General features: G+C 41.8%; 1 protein-coding gene across 3 annotated transcripts in view; it reads right to left on the bottom strand.

Moving 5' to 3' along the window:
* The window catches only part of WTAP (WT1 associated protein), a 100269-nt gene that overhangs the window by 31033 nt on the left and 52986 nt on the right, over nt 1-16250 (bottom strand). For all 3 annotated transcript variants that reach the window (XM_068232030.1, XM_068232032.1, XM_068232033.1), the window contains exon 6: nt 13608-13786. In XM_068232030.1, coding sequence (XP_068088131.1) covers nt 13608-13786 — 179 coding nt within the window. The remainder of the gene's footprint in view (nt 1-13607; nt 13787-16250) is intronic.

Consider the following 16250-nt stretch of genomic DNA (forward strand, 5'->3'; position numbering starts at 1 on the left):
CCTTATAATTCCATAATAAAAGCATCATGGAATATGAAGCAATGCTATAACGATTAAATATAAAGATGAACACTTCCCATTTTTTCACGGCTTTAAACTATCCTGCAGGACATAATTTGTAATACTAAATAGGGTGTGTGCAGGCGCATAACAGACACATCAGGTGAACTCCACCCAGTAGCATATAACAGTACTGAGTGGATGTTCACAGGGTATTCAAGTAATATGGACAAGATCCCAGCCACTATAGAAAAACTCCTACAAAATCATCAAGTCAACTCTTAAGGTGGCCATTAACGGTACAGCACTATAGGCGATCGATCCTGTTAAATCACCACAGTAACTGAATAGAAACGAATGGTCGTACCCATTAACGACCAAATTTCCACTAGCCAATCCAATCCGGTCAATGGAAAATCGATCCATTTTTCCAGATCTAATTGGCTAAAATCAATTCGCCTTTAATGTGCATGACCGATCTTTTACCAGTGTTTGTAAACTATCGATAGCCCGCCAAGTGTACCATTAATGGTCATCTTTACAGCAGCTATTAAGCATAGTTCCATTTTTTTCTGCAGCCAGAATTAGACACAATTGCCATAAAGCGGAGGTCATACAGATTAAAAACTCTCCATCACTGTTCATTTATCACATGTTAAAGATACACCTGGCCAGCTACCATCACAACAAAATTGAATTACTGAACTCAACAGTTAGGTGCCAGCTGAGTTCTCAAGTGATCCTGTAGTAGGGGATATGGATGTTTATTTCCTTTTAAAAAGGTGCTAGTTGTCTGGTCACGCTATCTGCATGATTTTTTTTCAGGAGTGTGATTCAGACATCAGTCAGAGCACTTGATTTGCATACTTGTTCTGCAGGGCAGCCAGGTAGCAGACATTTAAAAAGAAATATATGTTGCAGCCTTCATATCTCTGCCACCACTGTCACTTAAAGTTAACCAGAACTGAGTCAGATATGGAGGCTGACATTTATTTCCTTTTAAACAATACCAGTTGCCTGGCATTCTTGCTGATCTCTTTGGCTGCAGTAGTGGCTGAATCTCACACCTGAAACAAGCATGCAGCTAATCCAGTCAGACTTTGGTCAGAGCACCGGATTTGAATGCTTGTTCATAGTCTATAGCGAAAAACATGGTCTTTAGCAAAGCATGAACAAAAGGTGGTCCTGCCAGAGAAGGGGGCTTGCCACCAAAAATAGTCCAGGCAAGTGAGAGCAGCCTGGCAGCCACATCGGACCTGCAGAGCGGCAGTTGGAAAAGCCCTGCTCTGGAAGATCTGGACCTCAATTAGGAGCATAACCCCCACTAAACTTCACCCCAGGCTATCGTGTACCACTGGTTAGACTTTCTATTACAATTATAGAAAAGGCCATCAAATTCAGCTGTTTAAAACATTATATAAATGCAGCTTCAAAGATCCTATATGCTTAAAATGTAAATTTTTTGCACAACAGACATTTCTACAAGCTGAATTTGTAAATAAGAGATCCTGAAACTGTACATAATACAACCATAAAAAGCATTTGACAAACTCAGAGATTAAACTTTAAAGGGGACTATGGTGAAAATTACCGTATTTTTCGGAATATAAGACGCTCCGGCATATAAGACGCACCTAGGCTTAGGGGGCAAAATTTTGAGGAAAAAAAAAACTAATCCTAGGTGCGTCTATGGTGCAGGGGTGTCTTATGGACTTTTTCTCCCTAAACTGTCACTATCTAAGCTACACTGCCCATCTACACCACACTACACTTCACTTACCCCTGCTGCCCCCACTACATTACACTTCACTAACTAACACCTGCTGCTGTAACTACTAATCCACACTACACTACACCAACCAACCCCTTCTGCCACCACCAAATACACTACACTAGCTAAACCCTACTGAAACATCTCACCTGATCCTGTCGCCACGATCCTCTCCTCCTTCATCTGGCTTTCTTCATCAGAGGGCGCCTGCCATTCTGGATGCCGTTGTTCAGAGTCCCAGTTGCCCGCGCGCCTCTTCGCTGCAGTCTTCGTATAGACTGCAGCCTTGCGATATAAACGTGCTGCCGTCATCCTTCCTAGTTACGGCGTCCTCCCCCGACGTCCTCCCTAGTTACAGCGTCTTCCTCTGCCGTACTTCCTTGTTACAGTGCCCTCTGCTGGTTGATCTGCGGTGCACGTGTGCGCGTGACGTTGAAGGCACTGTAACTAAGGACGACGTCGGAGGAGGACGCTGTAACTAGGGAGGACGTCGGGCGAGGACACCGTAACTAAGGAGGATGTCGGGGGAGGACACCGTAACTAAGGAGGATGGCGGCGGCAGCATTTGTATATCGCAAGGCTGCAGTCTATAAGAAGCGCGGGCAGCTGGGGCATCGGTGGAGGACGCTGTAACTAAGGAGGACGCCGTAACTAAGAAGGATAGCGGCGGCAGCATGTGTATATCGCAAGGCTGCAGTCTATAGGAAGACTGCAGCAAAGAGGCGCGTGGGCAGCTGGGGCTCTGAAAACCTTCACAATGAATGCCAAGATGTCCTGGAATGAAGAGAACCAGACGAGGAGGAGAGGATCGCGGCAACAGGATCCGGTAAGTATATTCCGAGGACACATTTACCGCATCTTTGGAATATAAGACGCACCCACTTTACCCCCTCATTTTTGGGGAAGAAAAAGTGCGTCTTATATTCCGAAAAATATGGTAGGTGTCTGCCATAACCCTGTTATTATGTACCTAACATTAGGAGCTTCAGATGCCAAGCAGTTTATTTTTTTAAATGTGTCAGGTTATACAGAGCAGATGCAGATATCCTTCCCGACGCATCTAAGCTAAGCGACAATGTCATCCCCCTCTGCTAAGTCAGGCTGAGTTTAACAGCTGATTTATCCTCACTCTGGTGTATGGGACATGCAGGCTGTGTGCTGGGGAAGTTCATAACACTGCAACCAGAATAGCCAAGTGAGTGTAAACGGGACTGTAAAGTGAATTACCTTGCTTATTTGTTTAACATCTTCAGCATTCCAGCATTCAGCTTCAGCAGAGAGAGAGCTGTTATGGAGAAGCCCCAGTCAGCAGAGGAAGCGGGGATGGGCAGGATCTCTGCATGAGCTCTATATAACCTTTTCAAGCATTTCAACAAAAGCGGCTTGGTTTTTGATGCTCCTAATTTAGGTACATGCTAAGAGGGTTATGCCAGAAAAACAATTTTCATTAAAGTGCCCCTTTAAAGCATAGAAGATACCTACCTCACTAACAGTCTTCTCCTACCCATATATTTTTTAAAGCAGACCCAAACTTTAAATGAATCATCAGGCTGCAACAGCTTCCCCCCGATCTACTTTACCATTGGCTTCCTCCAGCTCCTGCCCGGCAAAATGTCCCACGACGAAGCTCCACTCGCAGCCAGTTATCCTCACCGGTACTGAGGCCAACCTCAGGGTCAGCCCCGTACTGCGCCTGCGGCGCTGTCTATCTCAGCCACTTTGTCCCTGCTGTACTGCGCAGGCGCCGGGCTGCGAGCGGAGCTGCGTCGGACATGTTGCCGGGCAGGAGCTGGAGGAAGCCAATAGCAAGTAGACCGGGAAGGGGGGGAGCTGTTGTAGCCTGATGATTCCTTTAAATAGAAAGGCCATATGTTTAAAGGGAACCTGAACAGAGGCAAATGGAGGGTGCTGAATGTATTTCCTTTCAGACAATACCAGTTGCCTGGCAGTCCTGCTGATCTTTCTGACATCCGTGGTGTCAGGATCACACACCTGAAACAAGCTTGCAGCTAATCTTGTCAGATTTTTATAAAAAAAAATATCTGATCTGCATGCTTGATCCGGGTCTATGGCTAAAAGTATCAGAGGATCAGCAGGACAGACACAGGCTTTTGTTTAAAGTTAAATATGTGAGCCTCCATATCCCTCTCACTTTAGGTTCCCTTTAACTATGATACACTGCAGCAACAGGGGTGGGAGAGGAGTTGGAACTACCTTTTCAGAGTTTTGTCTGACAATGCTGGACAAGTGTATATCCAGTGAAGGCTAAAAAATGGGAAGAGCAGCCTTATCAAAAAGGCCATGAGAATAAAGTTTTCAGGTAGACCTGCACCTCTAATGTCTGCATGATGGTGAAGCTTTGTGATCACACTTAGGCCTGGAACCCACTTGCAGTAAGTTACTAAGCAGCTGTGATTTGAAAAGCTCTTGCTAATGTAATGCTATGCATGTAATCCCACTTGAGCAATGTGATTTTTATAAAAATCCCCCATAGCATTGCATTAGCAAGAGCTTTTTCAAATTTCAGCGCTTAGAAAAGGCTGCTAGTTGGTTTGAGCCCTTAAGCTTAGTTCAGACAGGTGTCTGAATAAACCGCCAGGCATCTTGTCCAGTTGCTGCTCTGCCAGCGTGCAGAAAAGCATATTGACTTTTAGCAGAGATCTGCATTTTCACTCCGAGCAAAATACGCAGGGAGACATGGAGGTGCGCTGGTATACAACCCTGGAAGCAACCTGTTGCTTTCAGGGTCGGCTCAAACGATGAGAACAATAGGGATAAAATGGCGGTGTTTGTGCAAATAACAGTACCACCGTTACCTATTCAAGTTAAATGGGCAACGCTTCACAAGTGCTACACCCGGCAGTAAATAACATGCAAGCGTCCATGTGAACCAAACCTTAACCTCTGCACCATGTGGTTTCCCGACCTAGGTTAGAGTAGAAGGTATTTTCCATTCAGCTATTTTTACAATCAAAACTTTAGCCATTTTATCAGTTAAGTAGTAGTAATAGTATGTTCTTGAGATGAGAGGTGCTGTGTCCCAGGCCAATAACCTCACCTGCTATGAACGCCCTGCCTACAAGATGTCCTTAGAATCCACTGCACCACCTCTAAAGTAAGTGTCTGGGTCAGCAGGAAAAGCCAAGAAGTCAAAACAGCAATTTCACAATTTGGTTTCTATGACAGTTTTCTTAAGCATGCCTCGAATTTACTTCTGTAGCATAGATGAGGGGTAGTTTTTTTTCTATTGCAGAGCCCATAGTTTTTTTTAACCTACTAGTTTTAAATCCAAGCCACTTATACCTATTTAACTCAGGTCATAGCCTTGTCATATTTTCATGTTGAAAGGAGTTAACTTGCAATCTACTGAAAATAAATTACAAACTCAGACATATTGGTGAAAAAAAAAAGTGTACAGTAGTGTACAGTACATAGTGGACTTATCCTAAATGCTCTTATGCTAGGTACACACCATACAATTTTCTGGCAGATTTTCCGGCCAGATCGATTACTTCCAACATGTCTGATCTAAATTTGTCTATTTTTTGATTTTCCGATCTTTTTTTAATTTGTTTTTTCGATCTTCTTCAATTAATTTTCATACAACTGAATGAAAATTGATTGGAAAAAAAAATCCATCGAAATTCAAATCGCACATGTTGGAAATAATCAATCTGGCAGGTAAATCTGACATAAAATTGTATGGTGTGTACCTAGCATTAGTCCTCTTAGCAACCTCATTATCAACCCTTAACTGATCACACCCACAGGCACAGAAGACAAGCATTTACACCAGCTAGCAATGTTCACTTACCATAACACTGCTACCTCCAACCACTCTACACTGCTGCATTGTAGGAAGACTGCTGTCCATCATTCACAGCACAGTATCTGTAAAGACATGCTGTGCCTGCCAGACTAGCAGTGCTGATAGAATAATTTTTAGGCTACCTTTCCACTTATGCGAGGCCCCTTATGCAAATTCAAATGTGCTTTTTTAGACTAATGAAATTAATTAACTGCATCCAAATTTTCGTGCAGCGAGTGCTGGCATCGCGTCTTGGTGACACATGCTGCCACAGTGCAAACAGGAGTACTTTTTTCCACTTAAACGTGAACCGAAGCTTAGAGTGATATGGAGGATACCATGTTTATTTCCTTTTAAGCAATACCATTTACTTAGCAATCATGTTTAGAGGTGAAGGATCGGGGGGACAGCCCGGCAACTTGCATTGTTTAAACGGACAAATATTGCAAACTGAAGTCAGAGGAATATAGAGGATACATTTATTTCCTTAACAATGAACATTGCCTGGCTGCCATGCTGATCCACTACTTCTGATATTTTTAGCCATATACCCTATAACTAGCATGCAGATCAGGTATTTGAAAAAATCTGACAAGATTAGCTGCATGCTTGCTTCATGTGTGTGATTCAGCTACTGCTGCAGCCAAAGAGATCAGCAGGGCTACCAGGCAACTGGTATTGTTTAAAAGGAAATAAATATGGCAACCTCTATATAGCGCTCACTTCAGTTGTCCCATTTTTTGTACTGACGCCTAAAAAAAAATAAATAGGAGCAAAGACCTTATCACTTGTCATTTGAATGAATCTACACACATTCAGTTTGTAGGATATGCCCATTTGCAACCACAGCACAGTCACCACTCTGTCATGTCATGCAATAAATATGTACTTACCCTTAATACAACTAACATTTACATATTTAAGTAGAACACATACCATTTACATTTAGTGGTGCATAAAAATAAAAAAAACACACATACAGGGACTGGAGAGAATCATGCTGTAAAACATTCTATACACTTACTTGATTCAGGAGACTTTACATTTTTCAATCTGATCCCCAAGTTAAAATGGCTGATTAAATTGTCAAGATTTATCAAATTGTGAGACAAATAAGTTAACTCATGAGACCAAATGTGGCATTTATCACTTTACAAATAACTCAATGAAATACTAAAATTATAGACAATACTAGAAAATGGCAAAACAAACAATTCAGAAAATTATGAGAATGCATGATAGGATTACAGGGAATCACTGTTAAATGTTCAGGGCACATATACATCCTGTACAACCTGTATGTCTGTAATACCTAGACAAGAAAGTTCAAACTGTCCACGAAACACCCCGTAAGCCTTGGATTACTGCCTAAATAGCAATACATTTTAATTGTGACACGTCACAAAAATAAATTCTCTACCCATTCTGAAGTACCCACCTAGTAAAAAGTAACAAAACAACCATTGCAGAGAGATATAAAATCATCTCAGCAAACCGTGCCCCTAGAATAAGGCACTTACAGTTGTCAGTGGTACTACTAATGTAATTCAGGACAAGTTATGGATTTCAAATGTTTGTGCTTACAATACCGGTAATAAAAAAAATGCAGCCAGTCCTAAGAATTTGTGACCGTTTAACCCCCTAGGCACCATGTGTAGTAATATATATGCCTCACTTGCACAATGTAGATTTAAAGTGAACCTAAAGGAGAAAAAAATTGCCCCGGCGGTACTTACCTTGGGAGGGGAAAGCCTCTGGATGCTAAAGAGGCTTCCCCTGTCCTCCTGCACTTGGACCCCTGAAAGTCCGATTGTCTGGAGTGCTCACAGGTGCATTAGCGGCTTTTCACTTGGACTCCAGCAAAAATAGAGTCCGATTGGGTCAACTCTATTGCGCAAGCCGCTTGCGCAACAGAGCGGATCCAATGGGGTTCAGTTATTTTCACCCAATCGGAGAGCCGCTAATGCGCCTGCAGGCCACTATCGTTTTTTCCAGGCTGCCAGTGCTAGACCGAGCAGCTGGATTAAAATGGGGGAAGCCTCAATAGAATCCAGAGGCTTCCCCCTCCCAAAGGAGTATATATTTTTTTAATTTTAAAGTTACATTTTAACTTTAGCTACATCAGCTCCTGCACTTCCAACACAGAGTACCTTGCATCGTTCAGGTTTGACTGGCTCACAGGGATCACATTTTCTGAAACTATGATCAATGTGAGTCAATCACAGTAATCACAGAGAACCGATGTAAAGAAAAGGCTCCTTAAAGGACAACTGAAGTGAGAGGGATGTGGAGGCTGCCATATTTATTTCTTATTAACCATTTCAGCCTGCGGGTTGTTTTTACCTTATGGACGAGAGGAATTTTCACGTTTCATCGCTCTTCCCTTTCATTCCCCAATAACTTTATCACTACTTATAACCAAATTATCAATAGATTGTTTTTTTTTCCCACCAATAAGGCTTTGAGTAGTACATTATGCTAAGAATTATTTTATTCTTCGGCCATTATACAGGATCTTCTCAAAAAATTAGCATATTGTGATAAAGTTAATTATTTTCTGTAATGTTCTGATAAACATTAGACTTTCATATATTTTAGATTCAAATACACACAACTGAAGTAGTTCAAGCCTTTTATTGTTTTAATATTGATGATTTTGGCATACAGCTCATGAAAACCCAAATTTCCTATCTCAAAAAATTAGCATATTTCATCCGACCAATAAAAGAAAAGTGTTTTTAAAACAAAAAAAGTCAACCTTCAAATAATTATGTTCAGTTATGCACTCAATACTTGGTCGGGAATCCTTTTGCAGAAATGACTGCTTCAATGCGGCGTGGCATGGAGGCAATCAGCCTGTGGCACTGCTCAGGTGTTATAGAGGCCCAGGATGCTTCGATAGCGGCCTCAAGCTCATCCAGAGTGTTGGGTCTTGCGTCTCTCAACTTTCTCTTCACAATATCCCACAGATTCTCTATGGGGTTCAGGTCAGGAGAGTTGGCAGGCCAATTGAGCACAGTAATACCATGGTCAGTAAACCATTTACCAGTGGTTTTGGCACTGTGAGCAGGTGCCAGGTCATGCTGAAAAATTAAATCTTTATCTCCATAAAGCTGTTCAGCAGATGGAAGCTTGAAGTGCTCCAAAATCTCCTGATAGCTAGCTGCATTGACCCTGCCCTTGATAAAACACAGTGGACCAACACCAGCAGCTGACATGGCACCCCAGACCATCACTGACTGTGGGTACTTGACAATGGACATCAGGCATTTTGGCATTTCCCTCTCCCCAGTCTTCCTCCAGACTCTGGCACCTTGATTTCCGAATGACATGTAAAAGTTGCTTTCATCCGAAAAAAGTACTTTGGACCACTGAGCAACAGTCCATTGCTGCTTCTCTGTAGCCCAGGTCAGGCGCTTCTGCTGCTGTTTCTGGTTCAAAAGTGGGTTCATGCATCCATCTGCTGAAAAGCTTTATGGAGATGAAAATTTTATTTTTCAGCACGACCTGGCACCTGCTCACAGTGCCAAAACCACTGGTAAATAGTTTACTGACCATGGTATTACTGTGCTCAATTGGCTTGCCAACTCTCCTGACCTGAACCCCATAGAGAATCTGTGGGATATTGTGAAGAGAAAGTTGAGAGACGCAAGACCCAACACTCTGGATGAGCTTAAGGCCGCTATCGAAGCATCCTGGGCCTCCATAACACCTGAGCAGTGCCACAGGCTGATTGCCTCCATGCCACGCCGCATTGAAGCAGTCATTTCTGCAAAAGGATTCCCGACCAAGTATTGAGTGCATAACTGAACATAATTATTTGAAGGTTGACTTTTTTTTGTTTTAAAAACACTTCTCTTTTATTGGTCGGATGAAATATGCTAATTTTTTGAGATAGGAAATTTGGGTTTTCATGAGCTGTATGCCAAAATCATCAATATTAAAACAATAAAAGGCTTGAACTACTTCAGTTGTGTGTATTTGAATCTAAAATATATGAAAGTCTAATGTTTATCAGTACATTACAGAAAATAATGAACTTTATCACAATATGCTAATTTTTTGAGAAGATCCTGTAGTTTTAAAATAAAACGTAAAACTATGGATGAAAGCCACACATTTTATTAGCCCATTTCTCCCGCTTATTGCAACATTTAAATTATATCCCTAGTACAATGTATGCTGACAATATTTTCTTTGGAAATAAAGGTGCATTTTGTAGTTCAACATATATCACTAATAACTAGCCTATAATTTATTATTATTATAAATAATAATAATACTAATAATCCCTCTTGACATACCTATTAAAACATTTTTATTCCCTGTTGTATGTAGGTGTAACTAATATTTGGCCACAAGATGTCCTCACGCATTATTTCCTATAAGCATACAATAAGTACTCTAAATAGGAAGTAATGCGTTACAGTGTTACTTCGGAAGTGACGCAAGCACCATTTATACCTGTGATCACGGTGGCCTAGAAGGGAGATGAATGAATGGGAACAAAGTTCTCATTCATTAATCTAACGATCGGCGGCGGGAGTGGCGGAAACGAGCAAGCAGGAGGCAGCGCAGTGGCACTATTTATGAACAAAATAGGGATAATTCTCGGTGGACAAGCACGGATTGGCTCAGGGGATTTTTGTCCCCAGCCACCAATCTCCCCGTCACTGGAACCATCGCTATCACAGGTTTTTGCCCGAACAATCGCGCACACAGACCCCTTTCCCACACAAACTGCAGGGACTATCGCGTCCCTGCCGCTACAGCAGCTGCCTCTATGGATGTGAAGCTCATGTCCTAGCGGCAGTAATGGTTAAAAGACATACGAGGCAAAGTGGTCACTCTGTCCCTCGCCGCAGATCCGGTCTTCTTTCCGTTTTTGTTGGCAACCTTTGCAGGATCACATACCCCCGGTGTGTTTTGCCCATGTGCAGGTGTGCAACCCAAGTCACCGGCGCACTGCGCCTACCGGATGGTGTGGACACGCGCATGCACAGAAGACTGCAGAGCCTGCCAGGGGGAACGGAGAGAACATTGGAATTGCGGCGAGGAACAAAGTGACCAGTACGTAAAGATAGTTTATTTAATTTGCCTTGCATGCCCCCCATTACAAGTTGCCAGGCTGTCTTACTGATCCTCTGCCTCGAATACCTTTAGCCATAGACTGGGAACAAGCAGATCCAGATCAGGTGTTTCTGACATTGTCAGATCTGAGAAGATTAGCTCCATGCTTGTTTCTGGTTTTATTCAGACACTACACTGCAGCCAAATAGATCAGCAGGGCTGTCAGGCAATTGGTACTGTTTAAAAGGAAATAAATATGGCAGCCTCCATATCCTCACTTCAGTTGTCCTTTAAAAAGGGCCAATATTTTTACTGTGAAGGAATGAAAGTGATCTATGAACCACAAAACTGAAAGGTGGTTTAAATATACCAAAAAGGAATAAATAAAAAACAAACGCTAATCTTGCTACCAGAAATTCCTGAAACTACTTTAATTCCCTCACTACTGTCAAGATGAATAGTTAGGCGAGGAATGATACTTAAAAAATGTTTAAGGAATTTTAGACACTTGCTGTACGAGTCCATGGATAGCCCACCCAAAAATGCAACCAGACAAAAATGTATTGAACTAGGCTTCTTGACTGAAAAAAAAAACAAACAAAAAAAAAAACACAGCAAACATAATGGCACGTGTATTAAGACTGGTAAAATGTGCAATAAATAGTTTAAGCAACAATCAGCTTTACGTCACAAAATTCTAACTACAGACCATCATTTTGTGAATATTACCACATTAAACAGTGTATGTTCTGAACATAGCAGTATTACACAACTCTAGACCTCAAGTGCCCGTCCAACCATTTATAATGTACTTCATCATAATGAATAGTCAGTACCAATAGTGGAGAATGTTCCACAACCATTTAAATTCTAGGAAATTTTTAGAAATATGGATAACTGGTGTTTTAGGACCAGAGTAGTTTGCTTCCCATGGCACAAAGGCAAGTGCAAATCTGACTGCCAGTGGCATGCTGATAGTGAGGAATTGCCCAAATGGTTTTACATTAAGGGCTGGTTCAGACGGACGCTTGCAGAGCGTTTACAGCCAGCGTTCAGGGCTTGGTGTTAAACGCTCCCATTCAAGTGAATGGGAGCGTTTGTACCAAGCTTTCAAGCGCGTTTACACAAACGCGGCGTTTGGGTCCCGATTTTCCCTGGCGTTCAAGGAGCCCCTGGAAGCTACATGTAGCTTCCAGGGGAGGTTAACCGCGACGGCTAATGTCCCCCTAGGGGAAGAAAAAACGCGACCGCATCCAAACGCACACGAACGCAGCTGAACGCGACGCCAACAAACGCAACGCCTCCAAACGTCCATCTGAACCAGCCCTAATAGGAATATCATCCTTAGCAACAGCCAGCCTTTCTGTCCTTCTCCAGACAAAATGATATTCAAACACTGTTCTTCTTTTGATGGTGCCAATGTAAAACTATTCACGCGATTCCTTTGGTGATATATATCGCCAGTGAGCAATCACCTTTGTGACATGGGTCAAGCACTGGGATATAAAAAGAAAAAAAGATTTCACAGAATGATTACTATTTTTATTCCATTGAATGGAAAATATCCAAATATCACTTACCTGATTACCAAAACACTGGTAAATGCTTTAAGACTGTGCATAAGCACAAACGTTATACATACAGTATATTGCCATTTTTCCCACAACATAGTTGTGAAATGAAGATGCTCAAAATCAACTGAGCCTATGGAAACAAGTGATTACTGACACTATGCATAGAGGACCACTTTCTTGCACCTCAATATCTTCAAAGATTTAAAATGTAAAAATGTCTACATACATCCTGTTTTTCTGGGGAAAAAAAAAAAAATCTTTCTACCCAGTTTGACGTTTGTTTTCAAAACGCAAATACGATCAGAATATATCTAAACAGAATATAAATATATATAAAAATGTATTTTTCTCCATGGAAGGGAGGGGCTTAAATAGCTGGGTGCATAATAGCTGTCAACACTGTATGCACCAGCAAAACCATAGAGACAAATGTGCCATGAATAGCAGCATACCTGAAAACGTAAACGTTTTTGGCGTGCTTATTAAAACTACAGCATTCATTTCTCTAGCGTATACACAGTACAGCTAGCTTGGTAAACACAGAATGGCTGCATAACACTTTTACCAAGTTCAGCAACCATGAAGGTTATACCTTCTTCAAAAATGTTGACTTTTTGCTGGAAAGTCCATTGGGTTATCAAACCTCAGAGAAATATGCTTAAAGCAAACTAGATACCAGCTGTATATCAGAACATACATACTAGCTGGTAGACAAAATGCATGCACTACTCTGGTGCGACTGATTACCTTTATGTACTCATTGCCTACTACGAAACAATCCCATTAAAAAGACAAAAATCACAGTTTTTTAAAATGGGCCCAGCAGTTCACTCATCATGGAGTCCAAAGTCTTAAAAAGAAATACGCCCTTAAAAAGGTCTATTAGTCACTAGGCTCAAAGTATAGAGAGGAAATTTCCACCTTTTAAAACCTTTTATGGGGATTTTATATGTTCAATTCATGGATTTATGTCAAAAATGAAAAATATGCTAGGTTTTGTCTTCCATAAATGTCAGCTGACACAATGTGCCAGGCATAGGACTTCTTTCCCCCTTTATTTTCTTCACTCAGAACCATTTTTGCAAGTGTCTAAGTGTTCTAGAATTGGGAATACTGCCGGCTGTGGCTGCTTCTTCGGAATAGTCCGACGCTCTCAGGCCTCTGAAGCAAATGAGGGGAGGAAAATAAAAAGCTGAAACACAAGGTTCATCTGGTAAGTTTTACATTAAGCATTATAAGCTGGACAATGTAAGAAAGTGGCTTTTTTTGGCTCACAAGAGTCTGAGTCTTGGTGTGCAAAACGAGTACTTGGCCATCCCACCATAGTATTCTCGCAGTGGGATTGTCAGGGAAGTCTTGACTGGGAAGTATTTGGTTTGTTTACCTATCAGGCGTAAATTTCCAGGCACTCAGTTCATTTTGGGCTTGTTCCAGTTTGTCTTTAGTCTGTTCCAGTTCAGCTTTCATTTTGAGGAAAAACAAGTTGATAGCTGGGTCAACCATAGTAGTTCTCAGCTGGGCGACGCTGGGCTGCTGCACTTGCTTCAGGTGCTGAATCTGATTCTGCCGAGGAATTAAAAAAAAGTTATGAGCATGGGAAGACTGCAGCCTGAAGGAAAAATCTTGAACAGAAATCGCTATTGATGTTCAATTAAATCTGAATTGGATTTTTTTTTAATTAGATAAGCAGGGAGCTAATTAAAAAAGCTCAAATTAAAATCAGTTTCGTTTATTTTCAATACATTTTTATTGAATTTAAAGCAATAACAGTAACGAACATTCAGGTATAAATTGCATCATGGTTCAATGTACATGCCATGTATAAACAGAATGTAAAGGTATTTGAGCACACACACAAGTCAAGGATATAGGTTACGAGATCATAATCTACTGTTTTCTACTTCTATGAACCTTTACCATATTATATCCTCGTGGGTGTACATATAACAAAGATTTTTATCAGTATCAATATAGATGTAAGACATCAATTTATCATTTAGAAAAGTGTCATCTTGTTACCACCACATGGTATATAATGTATAAAGGTAACATATTTAAGAAACTAATAAACCAAAAACCAATATAGGGTCTAACAATGCAGAGATGTGAAAGTAACAGTAGCTCTTTACCTTACCTGCTATTTTCTTGTGGTAAGGGGAGCGGTTGTGGACAGTTTGTCTCATCAGAGGAATAGGGGAAGGGAAGGAGAGTGTGGGGGAGGAGCACCAGGGGGTGGTATTATATCCATTAAGTAGAATAGGGAGGTACCACTAACAATCTGTGTTGGTAGGGTATACTTCATATCTCATTGTACTAAGGAAGAACTAGTATTAGAGGTGGAGACTTCAACAAGAGAATTTACTATTTATTTCCAATTAATAGATTGGTCAGGAGGCTATAGTAGGGGGTTGGGATTGAATCGGAGACTGTGTTCCATAGTTAGGTTACATTGCGTGGTCTGAACTTTGGAAGGCAAGGAAGGGATATGTTCAGTAGCCCAGTCTCCTAAAATAGCTTGTCTTGTGGAGCATAACAAGTGCGCCACTGGCATTTGGAAATGAATAGGAAAAGGCCTATAAGAAACAGTGCTAGTTCTGGACTTCCTGTCATCGGCAGTTTTTCACGTTTGATTTTTCTCCAATGGCAGGAAACAGATACACAATCAAAAATTGGACAATGCTGAGAGACGAACCGTTCTTGAAAGATGAAGTGTGAGACCAACCAGTTGTTTCTTTCAGAAGATGCAGAACAATAGGGGACAGGGTGATGAGCAGTGAATTCAGAAGAAGGAACAAGACTACATGGTTGTCAGAGTACAGGCCAAGTGGTATGGAGTCACTGTTCTACCTGTCCTTTTACTGAGAAAAGAAAAGCCATTGTGCTGGGGGGTCAGTTTTATAATCAAGAACTTTATAACATGCAGTACAGGGTTTGTGGTATATGCACTCTATTGCACATGTAGTAGATTTTAAGTAGGTGTGACGACCAGGAAGATGAGGGAAAGGTTCCAGGAACATAAAAGATCGACAGATTCTGGATATGGCTGCCCAAGGGTAATTGAACACTAATAGTTTTCATGGGGATGATGTCACAGCAATGAAAATTGTGGGTCTGTGTAGTGTAAAGATACCCCATAGAGGTGGGGACAATGAAAAATTACTTCTGCAGAGGGAGGCTAAAATTATTGCTGAGACTAATGCGACAGGAAACTTAGGATTAAACGAGAAAAATGAATTAAGTTGTTTTTTGGAACAATACTAACTCGGTCTGGTCGCCATATGTGTACAATTTATGTAATTGTTTATTGATTAATATGTAAGACTTGAGTGATTGGATATCTATACATGCATGTATTAATTTAGATTATGAACTAGGCTCTGGGTCCTCTCTTCTCCTCCCCCTCTTTTGGTCACTGAGATAGATAGATATAGATAGTCACACACAGATATAGAGAGATTATATATAGTTCTTGCTCACAAGAACCTTCCTGGCGGTAACCCCGGGGTAAGCCGTGCAGGAGGTTTTCTCAGGCCCTGCTGGGCCGATTTGCGCAATTGTTTTTGCTGCACGCAGCTAGCACTTTGCTAGCTGCGTGAGCACACCGATCGCCGCCGCCCTGATTCGCCGCTATCCGCGTCGCTGCAGAGTACCCCCCCCAGCTCTGCCTGGCCTATCAGCGCCAGGCAGCGCTGAGGGGTGGATCGGGACTCCCTTAGACGTCACGACGCCCATGACGTCGGTGACGTCATCCCGCCCCGTCGCCATGGCCATGATTAATAAAAAAAAAAAAAAAACCCGGCTGCGCTGCCCCCTGGCGGTTTTTAATAGACCGCCAGGAGGGTTAATGTGCGGCAGCTTTCCTCCTCCTAGTGTACAGCATAAAGTTGCGCGCTGCTATGGCTACCCTGGGGAGGAGTGAATTGGGATTATACACAGGCAGGCATCCGGCAGCATCACTTGTGAATGATGAGAGCTGATTTGCCTGCCTGTGTCCCACCCACCTCAATGATAGGCGCTAGCCGTTGCG

Source organism: Hyperolius riggenbachi, chromosome 4 (genome assembly GCF_040937935.1).
Source record: "Hyperolius riggenbachi isolate aHypRig1 chromosome 4, aHypRig1.pri, whole genome shotgun sequence".
Classification (NCBI taxonomy): Eukaryota; Metazoa; Chordata; class Amphibia; order Anura; family Hyperoliidae; genus Hyperolius; species Hyperolius riggenbachi.